Source organism: Bombus bifarius, unplaced genomic scaffold, assembly GCF_011952205.1.
Source record: "Bombus bifarius isolate JDL3187 unplaced genomic scaffold, Bbif_JDL3187 scf7180000008008, whole genome shotgun sequence".
Lineage (NCBI taxonomy): Eukaryota > Metazoa > Arthropoda > Insecta > Hymenoptera > Apidae > Bombus > Bombus bifarius.
This window is the reverse complement of record NW_022884386.1, coordinates 2,091,678-2,111,555: the sequence shown is the minus strand read 5'-3', so window position 1 is coordinate 2,111,555 and position 19,878 is coordinate 2,091,678. Positions and strand designations below refer to the sequence as shown.

Here is a 19,878-nt window from a genome sequence, read left to right as displayed (position 1 = left end):
TTAACGCAAGGCTTTGATACTATGTTACAAAATGTGTCGGTGCTGGTACTACGGTATGAAATGTTTTCGAGTCAGTGATCATTCCGGACCGTACGTAAGAGTAGAGATAATTTTGTAAAATATCTGACAAACAATATTATTGTGTTAAAATGACATAAGCTCAGGTATGAAATCAAGATTAATTTAAAGTAGTTTTACGAAAAAATACAATTAAAATAAATCTATAAATACACTATTTTTTAAATTATTGCTTTCTATTATTAGTACTATTACTTACTATTACGTAACCTGTAATACCTATATAATTTTTAATGAAAGATATGTACATGCTTACTTTTATTGTTAGTTTCGTGGCATTCGGGATTTCAGTGTTCCACAAATGTCTCATAATCAAATATGTTCCGTAACTTCGAAAGGCTCAGGCCTCTGGTCTAGACAGAAAGTTAGATTCTATACCCGTTACCAGTTAGTTATTCACTATAATTACAGACGTTCGCTACATTGATGAGTAATAATCGATTTTGAATTGCTGCGTGAAATGCACGCACGCGATATCCCGGGCGCAAACTCATCGCCCTTACAATCGATGCTCCTGAACTGTCGTAAACAGTCGTTTTCCACCTATCCGCGAATATGCATCTCTCCGTTCGACGTCAGACAGATCCACCGCAAAACACGAAGTACGAAGAAGATATTGTTTACGTGACGAAACACAACAAATGGGTTTTGAATTCCATCGGAATGTGGCCCGTTGTGGCAGAAGGCATAGACAAATTTTTACCAAAAATCGTAATCGGATTCAGTAATTTGGTATCGCTTTTTACGGTTGTGCAGTGTATACTACACATTATATTAGAGGAAAAAGATGCTTTATTACGACTGAGGCTCTTGGGATTGGCTTGCTTTGCTTCAATCAACCTGTTGAAGTATTGGGCTGTTATAGTGCGCAAACCGAACATCGAATACTGTATCAAACAGGTGCAGACAGATTGGAAACAGGTCAGTCGAGCAAAGAATAAAAGAACGAAGCATCAATGGAAAAATGATGGACACTGCTACTTATCAGTATTAGAATACTCACTTGTTGCACCATTTATTAGAAATCCTAGCACATTTTATTTAATTTAATATTTTATTTTATAAGGTACATATGATGTGAGTAAAATAAGGTTTACAGAATATGAAATTATGAAATACAAAAATATGTGATAACTGTAGAATAAAAATAATGAGAAGCACACAGCAATCACTTTGTATTAAAAAAAAAGACAAATAGCTACAGAAAGAAGCAATACGCAAATTTTTTATCTAGAAAATTTTTTCGGAAACTTCCAAACTTTTATAGTTACAATTGGCTACAAAGAGTACTTGCACGTACCTTTATTTATGTGAGGCATATTAAACTACAAATTATACGCATATATTATGAAGTGTTCTTTATCATGTTCTGTATATGTCATTTTCGTAGAATCAAATTTCTGTAAGTATATGAGAATACGTAATATTATGACGCGAAACTTAATATACTTAGTTCTAATTAACTAATATGTAAATGTTATAATATATATAATGGTATGCAAATACTTTTGGAGACACTGCGCCGATAAACGTATAGTATTTTACTGTCTAGAAGTACATAGTATGTATGTATTTAAATGTAACTCTTCCCACAACTTTCCCAAATTAGAATCTTGTCGCTTGCACCACTCCTCCAAACAACTCACTTATAGTGTTGTTTGTAAAAATGTAAAAATCATTTGACAGGTAGAGTTTCAAAAAAATCGCATGCTGATGCTAAAATACGGAAAGATCGGCAGAGATCTGACCATATATAGTGCCGTGTTCATGTATAGTGCTGGCATGTGCTACGTTACGATCATGCAGTATGCAATGGGAATGAGCCTAAAGGCAAATAATCGTACGATCAGAGTGTTAGTGTACCCTACGTATAGTGGATTTTTCGATGCTCAGAAAAGCCCCATTTACGAAATCGTGTACGTTCTCCAATGTATGTGCACATTTGTGTTCAACTCTGTGACAGTTGGGTGTTGTGGATTAGCCGCACTTTTTGTAACACATGCCTGTGGACAGATTGATGTCGTCATATCTCAATTAAATGATCTGGTTGAAGGAAAATTCGCCAAGAAAAATTCTGATCCGAACACTCGACTGATGGAAATCGTAAAACATCACATAAGAATTTTAAAGTACGAAGGTAAAGTAAAACGTTGCTTGATACTGACCAAACACATATCGCAAACTATTGTAGATTTTCTGCGGTAATTGAGACGGTTCTGCAAGAGGTGTGTTTTTTCGAATTCGTTGGTTCCACGTTTGTAATATGCTTGCTCGAATACTACTGTATAACGGTACGTTCTTGTTACTGCTGGTTTGTATTTCTAGAAGTTTATGGTATTTTTATGTCTTTAGTAGGATTGGCAACAGAATAATAAAATTGGTTTGACAACGTACTCGATGCTACTAGTATCCTTGACGTTCAACATGTTCTTGTTATGCTACATTGGCAATCTTCTAATAGAAAAGGTATTTTGTAATACTCAACTCTCTTCAATATAGCAAAGTAATCAATGTACAAAAATGTATTAATCAATTTCACTTGTTATTCGTCATTTATACTACAGAGTACTAGCGTCGGAATATCCTGCTACATGATAGACTGGTATCGCTTACCAGTCAAGACAGTTCAAGATCTCATCTTAATCATTGCCATGTCGAATAGTCCGGCGAAAATTAGCGCCGGTAGAATATTTCTCTTATCCTTACCCACTTTCGGAAATGTAGGTTTTTAAAAATATTTTGTTTATGATTTGCATGTTCAAAATTTATACAAATCGAATTTCATTTAGCGGTAAATAAATGTAACTTCATCTTTGCAGGTTCTAAAAACATCATTCGCGTACTTAAATTTCGTCCGGAATACCATTATGTACTAATTTCACAATTATTCTGTTATTTTCTTGTATTTAGTTGTAGAATATTGAATAAAGAAATATACTGTAAAAACATATACAGTACTAAAATATACATTATTAGACAGTTAAAAATCTGCATTAGATCAAGTAGTAAATATTGTAATTTATATTACGTCAAGACCATTAAAAACATGCTTTTTACAAAGCTTTCTATATCTATGGAAATTGAATACGAATATTTGCTTTGCACACTGATGTAAAATGGTTATCTAGAATTAAAGTGCTATGCCAAATTGTAAAACTTAAGACTGAATTGTTGACTTCTTTTCGAAATGAAGGTGCAGATGATTTTGTAAAATCTCATACAAATGATATTCAGTGTATTAAAATAACAATTTAACAGATATCTTTAATTAGTTAATTAGCGCCAATATAAATATCCAAGCGAAGAATCAAAATATTTCGACATCCACTTACAAATACCATTTCAGAAACAAGTAACTCTTTGGATAAATCACATATTATAAAAAAATATAAGAGATATGATTCTTCCGCTTTGCAACTAAAAATGTTGAGGGAACTATTACCACTAAAACTTTTAACGCTATTGAAAGAGAAGAATACAAGTTATCTCCCTTCTTTAGATATAAAGAATTATGATCTGTTATAAAATCCATTTAGCGCAGTTAGTTACAAGTTTTTGTTACACAGAAGAAGAAAAATTGATTAGCTTGTCAACAGATCGCACTTTCAAAACGATGAGGAATGTTGGATTTTTGCCCACAAGAAATACCAAACTATCTTCACAAGGACATTAAACATCCTGTTACAGTTTTACCATCATATTTGTGTGAGCCAATAACTAATATAAATATTGAAAACATTATTAACATAAACGAAGAAATGAGAAAGGTATGGAATCAAGATTAATTTAAAGTAGTTTTACGAAAAAATACAATTAAAATAACTCTATTTTCATAAATACACTATTTTTTGAATTATTGCTTCTTTCAGTATTACGTAACCTGTAATACCTATATAATTTTTAATGAAAGATATGTGCATGCTTACTTTTATTGTTAGTTTCGTGGCATTGGAGATTTCAGTGTTCCACAATTGTCTCTTATAATCAAATATGTTGTGTAACTTCGGAAGGTTAAGACCCTCTCCCTAGCCTAGGCAGAAAGTTAGATTCTATACCCGTTACCAGTTAGCTATTCATTACAATTACAGACTTTCGCTACATTGATGAGTAATAATCGATATTGAATTGCTGCAGGAAATGCATGCACGCGATATCCCGGGCGCAAACTCATCGCCCTTACAATCGATGCACCTGAACTATCGTAAACAGTCGTTTGCGATCTGTTCACGAATATGTATCCCTCCATTCGAAGTCAGACCGATCAATCGCGAAATCCAAACTACAAGGAAGACATTATTTACGTGACGAAACACAATAAATGGATTCTGAATTGCATCGGAATATGGCCCACTGTGTTAAAAGGCATGAGTAAATTTTTGCCAAAACTCGTAATCGCATTCAGTAATCTTATGCCGTCTTTCATCATAGTACAGTGTGTGCTATACATTGTATTGGAAGAAAAGAATCCTTTATTGAGACTGAGGTTCTGTTCCTTGGCTTGGTATTCTTTAATCAACCTGATGAAGTATTGGGCTCTGTTAGCGCGCAAACCGGATATCGAATACTGTATCAAATGGATGCAGACAGATTGGAAACAGGTCAGTCGAGCAAGTGTATGTGAATTACTCAGTGGAAAAGTGATAGACATTGCCGGTTCTAAGTATCAGGATACTCACTTGTTTGTACATTTGTTAGAAAACTTTATCACATTTTACGATATTTAATATGTTACATCATAGGGGATATATGGTATGAACGAAATAAGAAGTTTATAGAATATGGAATTATTCAAAAATTATGAAATAATTGGAAAATAGAAATAATGATAAGCACACAATTTGTATCAAATATCATATTTTTTTATATATAAGGCAAATATCCTAATATGTACTTACGGCTGGCAGTGTAAGTGTATTTTACATAAAAACACAGAAAGAAAAAATACGTAATCTACATATTTGTCTAGAAGACTTTTTATGAGTTTCAGTGAAAATTTTAATATATAATATGATTATATATAATATTTCAATTTCGTAATATCATATTTTTGTAGTCGTATGAAAATATACGAAAACGAAATTTAATATACAACGGCGTGGCGTGAAAAATGTTTTTCGTACCCACTGCACGTGTAGTAAAGTATTTTACTGTCTAGAAGCACGCAGTTTTCTGTATTAAGATGTAATTTTATTCACAGTTGTCGTAAATTAAAATTGTATCACTAGCACCACTTTTTCTCTGGACCAGTCACTTATAAATGTGATTCAGTACGACTGTTTTTTTATATAAAAGATGTAAAAATCATTTGACAGGTAGAGTTTCAAAGAAATCGTATGCTTATGCTAAAATATGGAAAAATTGGTCGAGATCTGACCATATACAGTGCCGTGTTCATGTACAGCGCAGGCATGTGCTACACTACCATCATGCAGTATGGAATGAGAATGAGCCTGAAGGAAAATAATCGTACCCTCAGAATATTAGTGTATCCTACATATAGTGGACTTTTCGACATCCAAAAAAGTCCCGTATACGAAATCGTGTACGTTTTCCAATGCATATACGCGTTTACGTGCCTCTCTGTGACAGTTGGGTGTTGTGGGCTGGCTGCGCTGTTCGCAACACACGCCTGTGGACAGATTGATGTCGTTATATCTCAATTAGATGATCTGGTCGATGGAACATTCTCCAAGAAAAGTTCTAACCCGGACACTCGGCTGATGGAAATCGTAAAACATCACATAAGAATTTTAAAGTACGAAGGTAAAGTAAAACGTTGCGTAATACTGACCAAAAACATATCGCGTACTATTGTAGATTTTCTGCAATGATTGAGACGGTTCTGCAGGAAGTGTGCTTTTTCGATTTTATTGGTACCACGTTGCTAATATGCTCGCTCCAATACCTTTGTATAACGGTACGTTCTTGCTGCTTCTGATTTGTGTTCCTAGGAGTTTATGGTATTTTTATGTTATTAGTAGGATTTACAACACAATAATAAAATTGGTCTGGCAACATATTTGATGCTACTAATAGGCTTCACGGTTAATATCATGTTGCTGTGCTATATTGGCAATCTTCTAATGGAAAAGGTATTTTGTAATATCTCAATCTTCTCAATATAACAAAGTACTGGTCACTATGAAAATTTATCAATCAATTTCGTTTATAATTTATTATTTACTATAGAGATATTGCTATAGATATATATTATTTGCTATAGAGTACTAGCGTCGGAATATCCTGTTATATGATTGAGTGGTACCGCTTACCAGGCAAGACAATGCAAGGTCTCATTTTGATCAGCGCCATGTCGAATAGCCCGGCGAAAATTAGCGCCGGCAGAATATTTCTTTTATCTCTGCCTGCTTTCGGAAATGTAGGTTTTTACAAATAGCTTTCACAAATTAATTTGAAGATTTTAATTAAATTTTCATTTGATTAAAGATTGAATGTAACTTCACCTTTGCAGATTTTGAAGACATCATTCGCGTACTTAAATTTTGTCCGGAATACCATTGTGTTATAATCTAATAATTATTCGGTTATTTCCATGTATCCAATTGTAGAATAGTAAATAATGCAATATGTTGTAACAACATTCCTTGCTACTTAAATATATATTACATAACATACATTATTTTTTTACTTTCATTACGATACATAGCATTTTGATAAATATGTACGGTGAATATTATTAAATATCATTAAAAATGTTAACATATAAAAATTGATTAGTTTGTGAAATCATAAAATTGTGATATCATGCAGATATATTAAGGTAAAGATGATATATTTTATTAATCGTTTTTAATTACTCGACGCCATGTACACATTATATTATATCAAATCACAGGCACAATAATTTACTATGTTCACATAGAACAAACAGTCACGATCTATTTTCATGTAAAAGAAGCCAGCATTTAAAAATATCGTTTAATATTAACTAGCACTAATTGTGAAATTAAATAAACAGTAACGTACTAGAATGTAAATAAATTACAAAATATATATTAAGCTTTCAAACTACTTTTTTTAACAAAGAAAAAGGAAAGGAATTGCAATGTATTTTATTAATAAATTACTCACCTATATATATTGTCATTTTACATAAACACACATACTATACACAAAACGATATTGTGTTTTCTTAACATCAGCAGCTTTTAATCGTCGTGCATTTATGGTCCAACCTGTTCCACTCGTGTTTAGACAGAAAGTTAGATTCTATAGCATCGTAAGTTAGCTATTCACTATAATTACAGACATTCGCTACATTGATAAGTAATAATCGATTTAAAGTTGTGCAAGAAATGCACGCACGCAATATCATGAGCGTAAGCTCAACGACCTTGCAATCAATGCACCTGGACTGTCGCGGACAGTTGTTTTCGACATGTTCACGAGTACTCGTCTCTCCACTCGTAGTCGGACCGATCAGTCGCGAAATCCAAACTATGAAGAGGACATCATTTACGTAACGAAACACAATAAATGGGTTTTGAATTCCATTGGGATTTGGCCGGCTATGGTGGGGGGTATCGGCAAATTTTTACCAAGAATCGCAATCGGACTAAGTAATTTAATATTGTTTTTCACCTTGGTGCAGTGTGTGCTACACATTGTATTGGAGCAAAAAGATCCTTTGCTAAGACTGAAGATTCTGGGCTTAACATGCTTTTCTTTTATCTCCCTGATGAAGTATTGGGCTCTGACAATACGCAAACCGAAAATCGAATATTGTATCGAACAGTTATATGCTGATTGGAAACAGGTCAGTTGCAACAAGTATATCTGTGTAACCCAGTGGAAAAGTGACAAATGGATTGCGAATTTTTATATATTCGTGAGAAATTGAAGCAAACTTCTGCCTAGATCTTAGCCTTTTAATCCTAGTTTTCCGAAGAATATGAATTTGCATAAATGTTGGTAGTCTAATAATATAGATATATGTAACTGCATCATTTTTTCAATTGACAGATAGAATACCAAAGAGATCGCAAGTTAATGCTAAAGTATGGGAAGATTGGACGAAGACTGACCGTATACAGTGCTGTGTTTATGTACAGCGGTGGCATAATCTATCACACGGTCATGCAATATGCGATCGGATCGTACGTCGATGAATTTAATAGTACGATCAAATTACTGGTGTATCCTACGTACAGTGGTCTTTACGACGTTCAAAAGAGTCCCGTTTATGAACTCGTGTACGTTCTCCAATGCATATGCGGGTATGTGTTTGACACTGTGACAGTTGGAGCTTGCGGACTGGCTGCACTTTTCGCAACACACACCTGTGGACAGATTGATGTCATTATGTCTCGACTGAATGATTTGATTGATGGAAAATTTTCCAAGGAAAATTCTAATACGAGCGTTCGACTGATGGAAATCGTTGAACATCATATAAGAACTTTAAAGTACAAATAAGGTTGAGGTGAAGTAAAATGATATTTATTATTAATTAAATACATACAGTGCTATTGTAGATTCTCTGCGATGGTTGAGACGGTTCTTCAAGAAGTGTGCTTTTTAGAATTCATTGGAACAACGTTTGTAATGTGCTTGCTCGAATACTATTGTATAACGGTACATTTTTCTTGCTCCTAATTTATATTTTCGTATTTCATTTTATCGGTATTGTTATATTTATTTTTATTCCGCTAATTTATAATATTTATATATTTTTAACAGGACTGGCAACAGAACAATAAAATTGGTCTGACAACATATTCGTTATTGTTAATATCCTTGACGTTCAATATGTTTTTACTATGCTACATTGGTGATCTGCTGATTGAAAAGGTATTTTCCGTTATATTTTTATTCGTAATCTATAATATCTTATTACGAAATTTTGCCTATTATTTGCATTATTTATATTACAGAGTACTAACGTCGGAATATCCTGTTGCATGATAGATTGGTATCGCTTACCAGCCAAGTCAATGCAAGACCTCGTTTTGATCATCGCAATGTCAAATAATCCGGCAAAAATTAGCGCCGGCAGAATAGTTAATTTATCCTTGTCTACATTCGCAAGTGTAATTTTTTACAAATATTCTAACTATTCAAAATTGATTTCAGCTATTTATCTGTTGACAATTAAATGTAACTCTATCTTTACAGGTTCTAAAGACGTCATTCGCGTACTTAAATTTCCTCCGAACTGCCCTTGTGTAGTAATTTAATAATTGTTCAATTTCCCAATATTTTGGCGTAGAATGATAAATAAAAAATTATATCGTAAATATATTCAGTCCTGTTTAAATACTTGATATTCTCAAATATTATTACACGTTATCCATTGAATATATTATTTTTATAGTTTGATAATGATATATGGCATTTTGATAACCGTATATGTATAATTGTTCTCGCAGTAGCTTAACCAAATGGCAAAAAATCACGAGTAACATCGACATATTGATATTTATTTACTGAAATCATACTAAAATATCAGAGTAAAGACATAATGCATTTTATCATTGCTATTTAATTTCAGCCACGTAAATTGTTATGTCTATTACATTTAGAAATATTTTCTGCGTACTAAATGACAAAAGAAACCACATACAAATTCCAAAGTGTTTTATTTATGAGTTACTTACCCACGTATTTAAATATTACTATTTGCCACAAACGTATACGCTATACTCTTTCTTAACACTACAAGTACTTAATCGTTGTGCACTTCTTATTCTCCAACTCTCTCCACTCACGTCTAGACAGAAAGTTATACTATAGCTTCGCTATAATTTCAAACGTCCCCTTCTCTGATGGTAATCGATTTCAAAGTAATGAAAGAGATGCACGCACACAATATCACGAGCGCAAGCTCAACTTTCAATCAATGCTACCGAACTATCGTAAACAGTTGTTTTCGAGCTATCCGCGAATATGCATCTCTCTATGCAACATAAGTGTGATTACACACCGCGAAACCTGTACTATAAGAAAGATATCGCTTATGTAACCAAACACAGCAAGTGGATCCTGCAATCCATTGGCATTTGGCCAGCAGCAGTGGGAGATGTGAAAAAATTTCTGCCAAAAATCGCAATTGCACTCAGTAATTTTGTGTTACTCTTCGCCATTATTCCATGCATTCTGCATATCATATTCGAAGAAAAAGATACTATAATGAGATTAAAATTATCCGGTTTACTGAGTTTCTGTTGTACTTCGTTGATGAAATACTGGGCGCTCACCCTTCGCAAACCGAGGATCAAAGGCTGCATCGAACAGGTGTGCATTGACTGGGAACAGGTCAGTGAATTAACACGTTCATCGATTCTCATTGATTTTCACTAATTTTTCGTGCACGAGAATTGTATCATTTTAAATTAAAATGAACAATGAAATATATAATTAATTTCTATACCGTTGCGTATCACAAAATATAATACGTATTGCGTGATATACGTATTTTCTTTATCGTGTATACATACAATCATCATATGGTTATCATCGATGATCGACAACGCGTGAACGCGTCAGAGAAAACTCTTGACTTTGAAATTTTCCATATCTTCGGAACGATGAATAAATTCTAATATTTCTACTACATAAGTTTCATATTTTATATTTCATTGAAGTTAAACCATTTAGTGTTTCGTTAAGGGGACGTCCCTACTGGCAGGTGGAACTACATAAGGATCGCGAAATAATGTTGAAATACGGGCGAATGGGTCGAAATCTGACAATAATCTGCGCCGTATTCATGTACACCGGCGGAACAATCTATCACTCGATTTTACAGTACGCGATCGGCACGTTTGTCGATGAAAATAATCGTACAATCAAACCTCTGGTATATCCTACATATAGCGCGTTGTACGACGTTCAGAGTAGCTCCATTTACGATCTAGTGTACGTTATTCACTGCATGTGCGGATACGTGATGTATTCCATAACTGCCGGTGCTTGTGGATTAGCCGCTCTTTTCGCAACACACACCTGTGGACAAATCGACATCATTATATCTCGATTGAATGATCTTGTCCGTGGCGAATATATGAAAGAAACGCTTAATTTAAATGCGCGATTGATAGAAATTGTTGAACGTCATTTGAGAATTTTAAGGTACAAACAAGTGATAAATGTATTAATATTAATATACATAATATAATTGATATAAAGAAGTCTTTATACATGTCAGTGAGTATAAAAATAGTACATGATATTGTATTATAATCGATTATAGATTTTCGGCAGCAGTAGAAATGGTGCTACAAGAAGTATGTTTCCTAGAATTCATTGGATCCACCTTTATGATATGTCTACTCGAATATTATTGTATAACGGTGCGTTTCTTTTTATTTTCGTTATAATATCCTATTATATTCATGATTGCTTGTTCATAACAGGATTGGGAACAGAGTAATACCATCAGTCTTACGACATATACGATGTTACTAATATCTCTGACATTTAACATATTTATATTGTGCTATATTGGTGAACTCCTAATAGAAAAGGTATATTTTCACAATTTACTAAAAAATACAATATACTTTAAAAAATCAAACCGTTCAAAGTACTTCCATAACTTTTCCACTTATAATATTATTAATAAATTTTTATCAAATTTAATTTATAGCTGATAATTTATATAAACATATAGATTAATGATTCCTCGAGATAAACTATTATTTTTTACAAAAATTTATTAGTAACTTGCTCAGAATATGTACTTATTTTTTAATCTATTGTTCTATTTCTGATTTTGATCATAGAGCAGTAATGTTGGATTGTCTTGTTTCATGATCGACTGGTTTCATTTACCGACTAAGACAATACACGGTCTTATTTTAATCATTGCTATGTCGAATAATCCGGTTAAAATTACCGCAGGCAGGATAGCTGATTTATCTTTATCAACTTTTGGAAGTGTAAGTGATTAATAATATTTAACTAATATTTAAATATTTGCATAATCGTGAATTTAAAAAATCATCTATCGGTCATAAAGCTACTCTGTCTTTGTAGGTTCTCAAATCATCACTGGCGTATTTAAGTTTCCTCCGGACTATTGTTATGCAATAATTTATTAATTTTTATGTACTTTTATAGTATTTCCAGTAGAGAAAATAAAACAATAAGACTTAGCAATATTTTTTATTATCTTAATGCAATTTATGACATAGTGTTACCCAGATGGTACCATGTGGTCGTTCATTATCAGCAAAGTTATCAGCTTCTCAGCTAGTCGACCTTTAATTGAGAATAAACATGAATATTTTCGTTTTATACATTCATGATTTAAAATGTACAATTGGAAATACAATTTACACGTAATTTGTGTGTAATTGGTTGAAATCTTATACTTTATTTATAGTCAATACCATCAATCGATAACAAATGTAATTATTTCATTATTCTCCGTGACAGCATCATAAGAATCTTTCTTAGTTCTTATTGTCATCAAGCTTGACATTTCGCAAATGTAAAACGTTAAACAACGTTTATTGCATAGTATACAACAACAATGTACATTTGTATGTCATATATGTATTTTGTGTATAGATAACAGCAAAGAGAAAATTTTGTATGCTAATAGTATTGTAGTTTATAATTTTATATCTAATAAAATAACGTAAAAACTTTTTAAGTGTTACAGTAAAATATAATGTAATGAAAAGTTAGTAACAATATGTTACAAAACCTAACATAAATTGTATTGAAATCTATATTGTTTCAGCAAAATATTATGATACAGGTATATTATAAAAAAAATATATTAACAAGATGGCAGAGAAAACAATAGTGGGAGGCATTCCGATTGAATGTTTAACCGGAGAACCTGCAATTATTTGGTCTGGTTGGCGTATATTAGGGGACAGAGAACTTGTTAGAGAAGCCTCTGCAAAGGGCACTCACATTAATCTTGCTTATAAATGTCTAGCTTATAGAAGAAGATGTTCTATCGAAGATGCTCAGCATTATTTCAACAAAGAAGTTGAAACTTGGATTATAGAACTTCTAAAGAAACATCAAATTTACAGGGCCTCTCATATTTTAAATAATATGGTATATCAAATTTTAAGTACTGACAAACAATATATTATTCTTTACATTAATGTAGTTTTTTTATAGGATAAAAATCCAATGGAACATATATTTAAAGTTTGTGTAAACTGCAAGGATTTTACATTAAGAAATTATTTATCGGAATATCTAATAAGTGTTGCACACTTTGAAAATAAATATATAGATTCATGGAATATAATAAAAAGTATTGTAGAATTTGAACAAAAATATATGTAAGTTTCTTCATAAATAATCAGTTTAAATAGATCAAAAGGTAAGAAATACCATTTGTTTAGGGTTGAAGATGGCTTGAGCTCTTCTTTATGTATAGAGGATATTATAAAATTACCAGAAGATATAAAACAAGCATTATGTACTGAATTATATTTTTCTATAACTGAACAATCTCTTTTGAAAAATATAACTAATATTGTGCTATGGGATTATTTACTGTCAAATAATAAAATCGAACTAATGAGATTTTGGATTGACATTTACTATGGCAATGATACAATAGAAGAAATAAATGAAATTAATGAAGAATACAAGTCGTTGTTTCGTACTTTGGATATAGTACCAGATATGATTGAAGCTATTGATTCTTCAGATGCCAGTACTCTTATTAAAGATCTAGCAAAAAATCATTTATGTAGGTAAGACCATATAAAATACATTTGTTATGAAATATATTTAAATATTTAAATATTTATTTATTAATATTTAATATATAGGTATGGCGTATTTGTAGAGAGAGAACAACGTGATGTAAAATTATTACTAGCACGTATATTTGCCAGTGCAATGACAATAGCAGAATTTAATACAATATTATCATATAAATCTTGTAATATTAATAAAACTGAATTTATGAAGAAAATTGACAAAGAATTGTGTCTTGCACATTGCTTGAGTGAAACAAGTACTCAGGAAGATGAAACCAAGATCATTGAATTGTATGATGTATTGACAAAAATGTGTGAAAATCAAGAACCGTTACAAGATATATTAACAGAAGGAATTTTTAAAACAATTTACTATCTTTCTGATGATGTAACCGAATATTTGAAGCAAAATTATTTGATAGTTTTAGTATTGATATTTTCATACCAATCTAGAGAAAGTGCAATATGCAATCAAGATAAAGGCACAGTACTAAAAGAAATTACTCTAAAAAGTATATTTACAAGTAAAAATCCTTTGCAATTATGCAACTATGATATTTCGAATGAAGTTCTTCAGAATACATTAAAACAAGTGCCAATTCTTGAATCCATCATAAAAAAAGAACCAAAGAACAAAGTTACAATGTATGAATTATTAGATGGTTACAAAAATTTAAACGTTAAACAATTATATAAGTGGCGTTTTAATAATGAACCAATGCCTCATTTTTCTAATGAAACTCTTGTTAAAAAATATGGATATACAGAAGATTTAACATATAAATACTATTTGAAAGAAGCCCGTCCTAATATGGCTATATTTAGCTTAAAACATTCCCAAGGAAAACTAATTGGAAATGTTTCTTCTAGAAGGTAAAGAAGAATTATATATTAATTCATGTATTTATGTATTTCAGAATATATTATGCACATTTATACTACACTTATAGGAAATATAAAGCGGCTCTGTACGCGCATAGTCTTGCCTTACGAAATTTAGAGAAACCCGAAATTTTACATACTTGTATTTCTTTCATGGAAATATTAGGTATCGATTCAGAAAATTTAAGGCTGCATATAACCGTGGCAAATTATATTTATAAACAGATTAATATTCCTATTGGTAATTATGTTCATTGAATATTTATTAGAATTGGTAATCATAGATCTCTAATATATTTTTTAATTGACAGGAAATTTACTAGAAAATATAATATACAAAAATGAAAATGATTTAAAGACTGTAATGTCTTATCTTGAAAGTAGTTTTCAAACAAGTTGTACTGAAAGTTCAATTAATGATAGTCAGGAGTTCGTAAATGTATTAAAAATATGGGATGTTATTGTACGATTTGCAGCAGCACACAACTTTGCTTTCCCAATCAGCTTTTTAAAATTTTTAGCAAGTAAAAATCACTGGTTTGAATTTGTATTAGTTTGTCACATCTTTAATTATCCCCTGAACCAGGTAATAATTTTGAATTTTAATTAATTTATACAAGACTTCTGAAATTAAAAGAAAAATATGCTCTTCATTGCTTTTAGATATTGGAAAATATAGAACATTTTGAAAACACAATTCTCAGAGAACATTTATTAACTTGTTTGAGTAATATTCAACTCACTAAATCTCAATTAGCTGTATGTAATGAACAAAAGATAAAATCACGAGATGTTAGACAATCATTATATTACAAAATTGGAGTTAAACAAAGTGTAAGTAGTAAATGTCATATATTTAAAACATATTTTATTAAATACTATACTATATCGTTATTAAATAGGTATCACCCAATTATGATTCACCAGTCTCAGCAGATTTAGCAAGCACTTATGATTCTCATAGTATAAATGAATATACTGTAAATGATAACATTTGTTCTCCAAATGATGATTTGTGGTTGATTATATTGAAATGTCTCCAAAGCCCAGATCCACCTGGTGCTTTGATCAATTCATCCCGGTTAACTTCAAAGCCTTTCCTTATAGTTTTAGCATCCTGTTATGAGGTATTTTATATATTAGTAATTTCATATTTTTCTCAACTATAAAATTTTCCAGAACATACCATGCTTTTCTTATCGAATATCTTTTTTAGCCATCTTCAACTGCAGCATATTGTTATTCATGGATGGTAATATCCACCACAGATAAAGAAATTCTTTCTAATTATAAAGAATGTTTAAAACAACAAGTATGGACAGCTAATCAAGTTTATAACTTATTGGATCAAATGGTAACATATGGATATATTACTATCGTTAGTAAAGCTTACAAAATTTTTATGCCTGTAAGTATACTTTACCTTTATATGAATATCCTGTTTTATCTTATTTTCCTAATACAGTTTGATTGTAGGAAAGTCTCTTCAATTTATTTTTTGACTTTCTCATAGAATGTGTAATTTATGGTGATTTTAAAAGTTGCCAACAAAAATTATTGGATTTTAAAGCACAATGTGTAGATCTCAAATGTAATGTATGTATCAAGCACTATTTCAATATTTAACAATTACGTGAAATAATATGAGAATTATGTATTTTTCAGGAAGCTATAGATTGGAATTGCTCAGATACCACATACTTGAATAATTTATACTGGATTGCAATTGTTACAATTAAATGCCTTATTGCAACACTCGCTTATGGTCTAAGAAGTACACATCTCCAAATAAAATTTCTCGAAATTTTGATAAAATGTAACTTTTATAAGAATTTTCCAGGTACTGCTATCTTGTATGAATTATTATTTCAATAATTAATAATGAAAATCAGACATAAACTAATTTCTTTGTTCATTACAGATTTCGTTCCAATCTTTCCATTTTTGCTACAAGTTATAAAAATTCTTCAAAAAACAAATGTCGCATTAAATTTTGCGGCATTTACGGTATCAGACAATGTATATAATTTTGATACAGAAATTCATAGGTGCATTAATGATTTAATAAGAACTGAAGATTATACTAATGCATTAAAATTATCAAATGTAGCGGGATTTAATTCGTCTGAAATAATCTTAGCTCAGGTATTATCTTATTTTTTTATATAAGTACAAGTTTTCATCATTAATATTTTAATTATTAATACTTTTAGTGCCGAAGTAAATTTAAATATTATATACAAAAAAATGAGAAAATTGAAGATAATTTTTGGAACGAGTGTGCATTAAATTTTAAAAAATATAACATTTCATATGAAAAAGCAGCAGAATTTTTTGTTGAGCATGCTGAAAAAGTTACTTCTCATAAAGAAAGGTATGTGATATTTTTTATCTAGAGACATCAATGACATATAGATTTAATCAAATATGAAATATATGTTTTAACAGATATGAAATATTAAAACTAGCTTTTGAAACCTTAAAGAATATTGAAACAGAGCAACAAGATATTGATGTCCTTGAAACAGCAATGTGGAAATCATGTATGTTAGCAGGTCCTGAAAATGTGCAATTAGATGATGGACCTTATATCTTCAATAAACTAAAAACAGAATTGTTATCAGGACTAAATGAATTGAAATTTGGCTATACCTTAAGTAACATACAAGAGAAAAATGCAATTGAAAGTTTAATTAATACATTAATTGACTTAGGTAAACTGGATACAGCATTAAGAATAAGTACAATTTTTAATTACAAACATAAGGTAAATTTCATTAAACCTTTATTAATAAATATGTATTAACTGTTTTAATTATAATTGTAGGATTTACAAATTCTGATGTTATGTTTGAGTTTAGCAGAAGGGGAAATTTCACCAAATGATTTAAATATTGAACAACAAAGTCTTCTGAAAGAAGTAAATAAGAATAAACAACAAAAATACAATGCCTTAAAGAATCGTGGTTTACAAAGATTTTCTTCAGCTTCTTCATGTATGTCTAATTTATACTCTCATCACAACAAATTATTAACTAGCACATATTTATAACAAAACTTTGATTACAGTGATCACTTCAATCAGTACTGAAATGAATAAACTAAAACATGAAGATGTTCATGGAATACAAATGGAGTGTTTATCAATTTTAGAAAAATTATTTAATACCCTGGAACATGGAGTAGACATATGTCTTCGCATTGTATTATGTTATAAATTAGCCATGCAACTGGAAAAAAGTTATCAGTTCTTGTTAATGTTAAACAATCCAATTGAATTTTTACAAGAAATTACAGAAAGTGATAGTATTAAAAATAAATCTGAAATTATTAATGATATAGTTATTGCATACAAAATAAACAATGATGATGTTGCAACATTTTTGGCTGAAAATATCACCCTAAATATTAACCGTGCAGTAGAAGGTATGTAATGATATTGTAAATTTATACACGGTTGTAAAAAGTTTGCTTTTGTAGATGGATATGAAAATAACGTTTGCTTGTGGGGATATTCCTTAAATACAAATTTTCGTGTTATTATGGAACTATGCAATGATGTTTCACTCCTTGGTTGGAAACTCTTAAAAACGGCAAATAAATTGCTTGGACATTCTCATGGCGAAAAAGCAAGCGGTACTATACTAAAATATAATTATCATTACATTCCTATAATAACTAAATTTATTATTAAAACCTTTTCTATTGTTTAGCATTTACTCTGAAGACGATTGCAGAATTATTAATACGTGCTCATGATTGTTTTACAACTTCCTGCAATATGGAAGGGATAGCATCAGTATTATGTAAATGTCAAATTTTCGCAAATGTTTTGCAGAATCTTAAGTATTGGACATTACTAGTACGTTATTTTACAAGAATTAAATAAACAAAATTTTATACACTGTGCTTAAAAAATATATAATATCAAACAATTTTAGGTACGTCTTGTAACAGGTGTTGGTCGTTTCACAGAAATGAATTATGTATTTCAAATTTTAAAAGAAAATGATCAGTTTGAATTTTTACTTGGAAAAGGATTAAATAAGGTTTCTTTACGCTTCTTATTTTTCTAAATACATATATAAATACCATATACAATATTATATTAAACATGTTATAGGTAATAGGGCTAGAAACAGCAATTTTGGAATTCCTGAAGCGTCATTGTCCTGAAAATAAAGAACTTTTTACTCTGGTAGCTTTACATTTTCGATTATATCATGAACTAGCACATATGTGGAAAAATGAAGCGGAAGATATAATTAATACGATAATATCAGATGCTACAAAAGATCTTATGAAATTGCAAAGTACTGTTCAACATGAAAAAAAATTCATCAAAACTGAAAATATTCTGAAACAGTTACACTTAGCTGTTACTAATTATACTCACGCAACAGAATACTATTTACAGGTAAAACATTATCTAGATTATTTGCATAAATAAAAATTTATAATATGAATATGTTATAGGCTAATAAATTAAATCTTGCTAATCAATGTTCTGATCAAGTACAATTAGTTGCTCTCCAACTTTCACTTTTTAATACTGTGTCTTATAATCAACAAGTAATCTGTATACTTAATTTAAAACCTGAAGATATCGATAAAGTATTATGTCATAACTTAAGCTTCTCTCAAGCTTTTGTTGTCATTCATGCATATAATCATCACGTAGATTGGGCTAATCTGATTTATAGCCATTGTATATTAAATGGAGAAACAAAATATTTGAAAGATTTTATAGCAGTAAATAAGCTCACCCCTAGTCTTGTAAGAAATTGTGTACGCAGGCAAGTTAATTATTGCTTTAAAGAAATAATTTATTTTTGGACATTTCTTTCCATTTTAATCATTATTAACTTTATTATAGGTACAGACTGGAAAAAAGCATTACTCATACTATGACAGATAACATGAAAATATTAATTTCTGAATTGTCAGATGTGGAGTGTAAATATGTATTAGCCAGTCAACTGGGATTTAAAGGTATTGTAGAAACAATGCTCAATAATCCTATGATAGGTGCATATCTAAAAGACACTGTATGGAAAAAAGGATATAATGCTATTTAAATATTTTCTTTAAATTATACATTTCCTATAAACATTCATAAACGTTGTAACATCCAAAGTGTATATGTATGTTTTTATTACTGTTTTTGAATAAATAAATGTTTTTATATATTTATATCGTCACCAAATTTCTTTATTTT

The 19,878-nt window shown here is 30.6% G+C and overlaps 5 protein-coding genes across 7 annotated transcripts; all 5 read left to right on the top strand.

The window, feature by feature from the left end:
- The first annotated feature begins 631 nt into the window (after nucleotides 1-631).
- LOC117206774 (odorant receptor 22c-like) lies at nucleotides 632-2,977 on the top strand. Its single transcript, XM_033446395.1, has 6 exons — nucleotides 632-999; nucleotides 1,765-2,207; nucleotides 2,270-2,369; nucleotides 2,434-2,544; nucleotides 2,643-2,798; nucleotides 2,898-2,977. Exons 1-6 carry the CDS (start codon nucleotides 634-636, stop codon nucleotides 2,952-2,954), a joined length of 1,233 nt encoding a protein of 410 aa, XP_033302286.1. The 5' UTR covers nucleotides 632-633; the 3' UTR covers nucleotides 2,955-2,977.
- A 1,333-nt stretch (nucleotides 2,978-4,310) lies between these two features.
- Nucleotides 4,311-6,695, top strand: LOC117206639 (odorant receptor 4-like). Its single transcript, XM_033446148.1, has 6 exons — nucleotides 4,311-4,676; nucleotides 5,391-5,833; nucleotides 5,896-5,995; nucleotides 6,060-6,170; nucleotides 6,302-6,457; nucleotides 6,551-6,695. Exons 1-6 carry the CDS (start codon nucleotides 4,311-4,313, stop codon nucleotides 6,605-6,607), a joined length of 1,233 nt encoding a protein of 410 aa, XP_033302039.1. The 3' UTR covers nucleotides 6,608-6,695.
- A 782-nt stretch (nucleotides 6,696-7,477) lies between these two features.
- Nucleotides 7,478-9,338, top strand: LOC117206569 (odorant receptor 13a-like). The gene is made up of 6 exons (XM_033446046.1): nucleotides 7,478-7,855; nucleotides 8,062-8,504; nucleotides 8,574-8,673; nucleotides 8,779-8,889; nucleotides 8,973-9,128; nucleotides 9,214-9,338. Exons 1-6 carry the CDS (start codon nucleotides 7,478-7,480, stop codon nucleotides 9,265-9,267), a joined length of 1,242 nt encoding a protein of 413 aa, XP_033301937.1. The 3' UTR covers nucleotides 9,268-9,338.
- Nucleotides 9,339-9,760: 422 nt separating this feature from the next.
- LOC117206603 (odorant receptor 13a-like) lies at nucleotides 9,761-12,177 on the top strand. The gene is made up of 6 exons (XM_033446080.1): nucleotides 9,761-10,353; nucleotides 10,727-11,169; nucleotides 11,291-11,390; nucleotides 11,454-11,564; nucleotides 11,823-11,978; nucleotides 12,076-12,177. Exons 1-6 carry the CDS (start codon nucleotides 9,985-9,987, stop codon nucleotides 12,130-12,132), a joined length of 1,236 nt encoding a protein of 411 aa, XP_033301971.1. The 5' UTR covers nucleotides 9,761-9,984; the 3' UTR covers nucleotides 12,133-12,177.
- Nucleotides 12,178-12,670: 493 nt separating this feature from the next.
- Nucleotides 12,671-19,853, top strand: LOC117206561 (spatacsin). 3 transcript variants are annotated; one of them, XM_033446028.1, is made up of 23 exons: nucleotides 12,671-12,717; nucleotides 12,788-13,116; nucleotides 13,183-13,349; nucleotides 13,413-13,769; nucleotides 13,848-14,651; nucleotides 14,729-14,901; nucleotides 14,972-15,246; nucleotides 15,324-15,494; nucleotides 15,563-15,787; nucleotides 15,877-16,068; nucleotides 16,137-16,256; nucleotides 16,326-16,500; nucleotides 16,582-16,805; nucleotides 16,874-17,034; nucleotides 17,109-17,427; nucleotides 17,488-17,656; nucleotides 17,730-18,086; nucleotides 18,141-18,296; nucleotides 18,374-18,522; nucleotides 18,602-18,709; nucleotides 18,784-19,077; nucleotides 19,137-19,456; nucleotides 19,537-19,853. In XM_033446028.1, the coding sequence occupies exons 2-23, from the start codon at nucleotides 12,835-12,837 to the stop codon at nucleotides 19,736-19,738; spliced, it is 5,400 nt and encodes a 1,799-aa protein (XP_033301919.1). In that variant the 5' UTR covers nucleotides 12,671-12,717; nucleotides 12,788-12,834; the 3' UTR covers nucleotides 19,739-19,853. The 3 variants fall into 3 exon arrangements, with proteins under 3 accessions (XP_033301919.1, XP_033301920.1, XP_033301921.1); XM_033446029.1 differs by having other exon boundaries at nucleotides 12,693-12,727; XM_033446030.1 differs by having other exon boundaries at nucleotides 12,709-12,727; nucleotides 12,806-13,116.
- Nucleotides 19,854-19,878: the final 25 nt, after the last annotated feature.

Coding starts and splice junctions, on each gene's coding strand:
- LOC117206639 (XM_033446148.1), top strand. CDS start 4,311: ATGTATCCCTCCATTCGAAGTCAGACCGATCAATCGCGAAATCCAAAC. Junction 4,677..5,390: donor TGCAGACAGATTGGAAACAG/GTCAGTCGAGCA, acceptor ATCATTTGACAG/GTAGAGTTTCAAAGAAATCG. Junction 5,834..5,895: donor CATCACATAAGAATTTTAAA/GTACGAAGGTAA, acceptor GTACTATTGTAG/ATTTTCTGCAATGATTGAGA.
- LOC117206774 (XM_033446395.1), top strand. CDS start 634: ATGCATCTCTCCGTTCGACGTCAGACAGATCCACCGCAAAACACGAAG. Junction 1,000..1,764: donor TGCAGACAGATTGGAAACAG/GTCAGTCGAGCA, acceptor ATCATTTGACAG/GTAGAGTTTCAAAAAAATCG. Junction 2,545..2,642: donor GCAATCTTCTAATAGAAAAG/GTATTTTGTAAT, acceptor TTTATACTACAG/AGTACTAGCGTCGGAATATC.
- LOC117206569 (XM_033446046.1), top strand. CDS start 7,478: ATGTTCACGAGTACTCGTCTCTCCACTCGTAGTCGGACCGATCAGTCG. Junction 8,674..8,778: donor TCGAATACTATTGTATAACG/GTACATTTTTCT, acceptor TATTTTTAACAG/GACTGGCAACAGAACAATAA. Junction 9,129..9,213: donor CCTTGTCTACATTCGCAAGT/GTAATTTTTTAC, acceptor CTATCTTTACAG/GTTCTAAAGACGTCATTCGC.
- LOC117206561 (XM_033446028.1), top strand. CDS start 12,835: ATGGCAGAGAAAACAATAGTGGGAGGCATTCCGATTGAATGTTTAACC. Junction 15,247..15,323: donor TTAATTATCCCCTGAACCAG/GTAATAATTTTG, acceptor CATTGCTTTTAG/ATATTGGAAAATATAGAACA. Junction 16,806..16,873: donor CTGAAATAATCTTAGCTCAG/GTATTATCTTAT, acceptor TAATACTTTTAG/TGCCGAAGTAAATTTAAATA.
- LOC117206603 (XM_033446080.1), top strand. CDS start 9,985: ATGCATCTCTCTATGCAACATAAGTGTGATTACACACCGCGAAACCTG. Junction 11,565..11,822: donor GTGAACTCCTAATAGAAAAG/GTATATTTTCAC, acceptor TTTTGATCATAG/AGCAGTAATGTTGGATTGTC. Junction 11,979..12,075: donor CTTTATCAACTTTTGGAAGT/GTAAGTGATTAA, acceptor CTGTCTTTGTAG/GTTCTCAAATCATCACTGGC.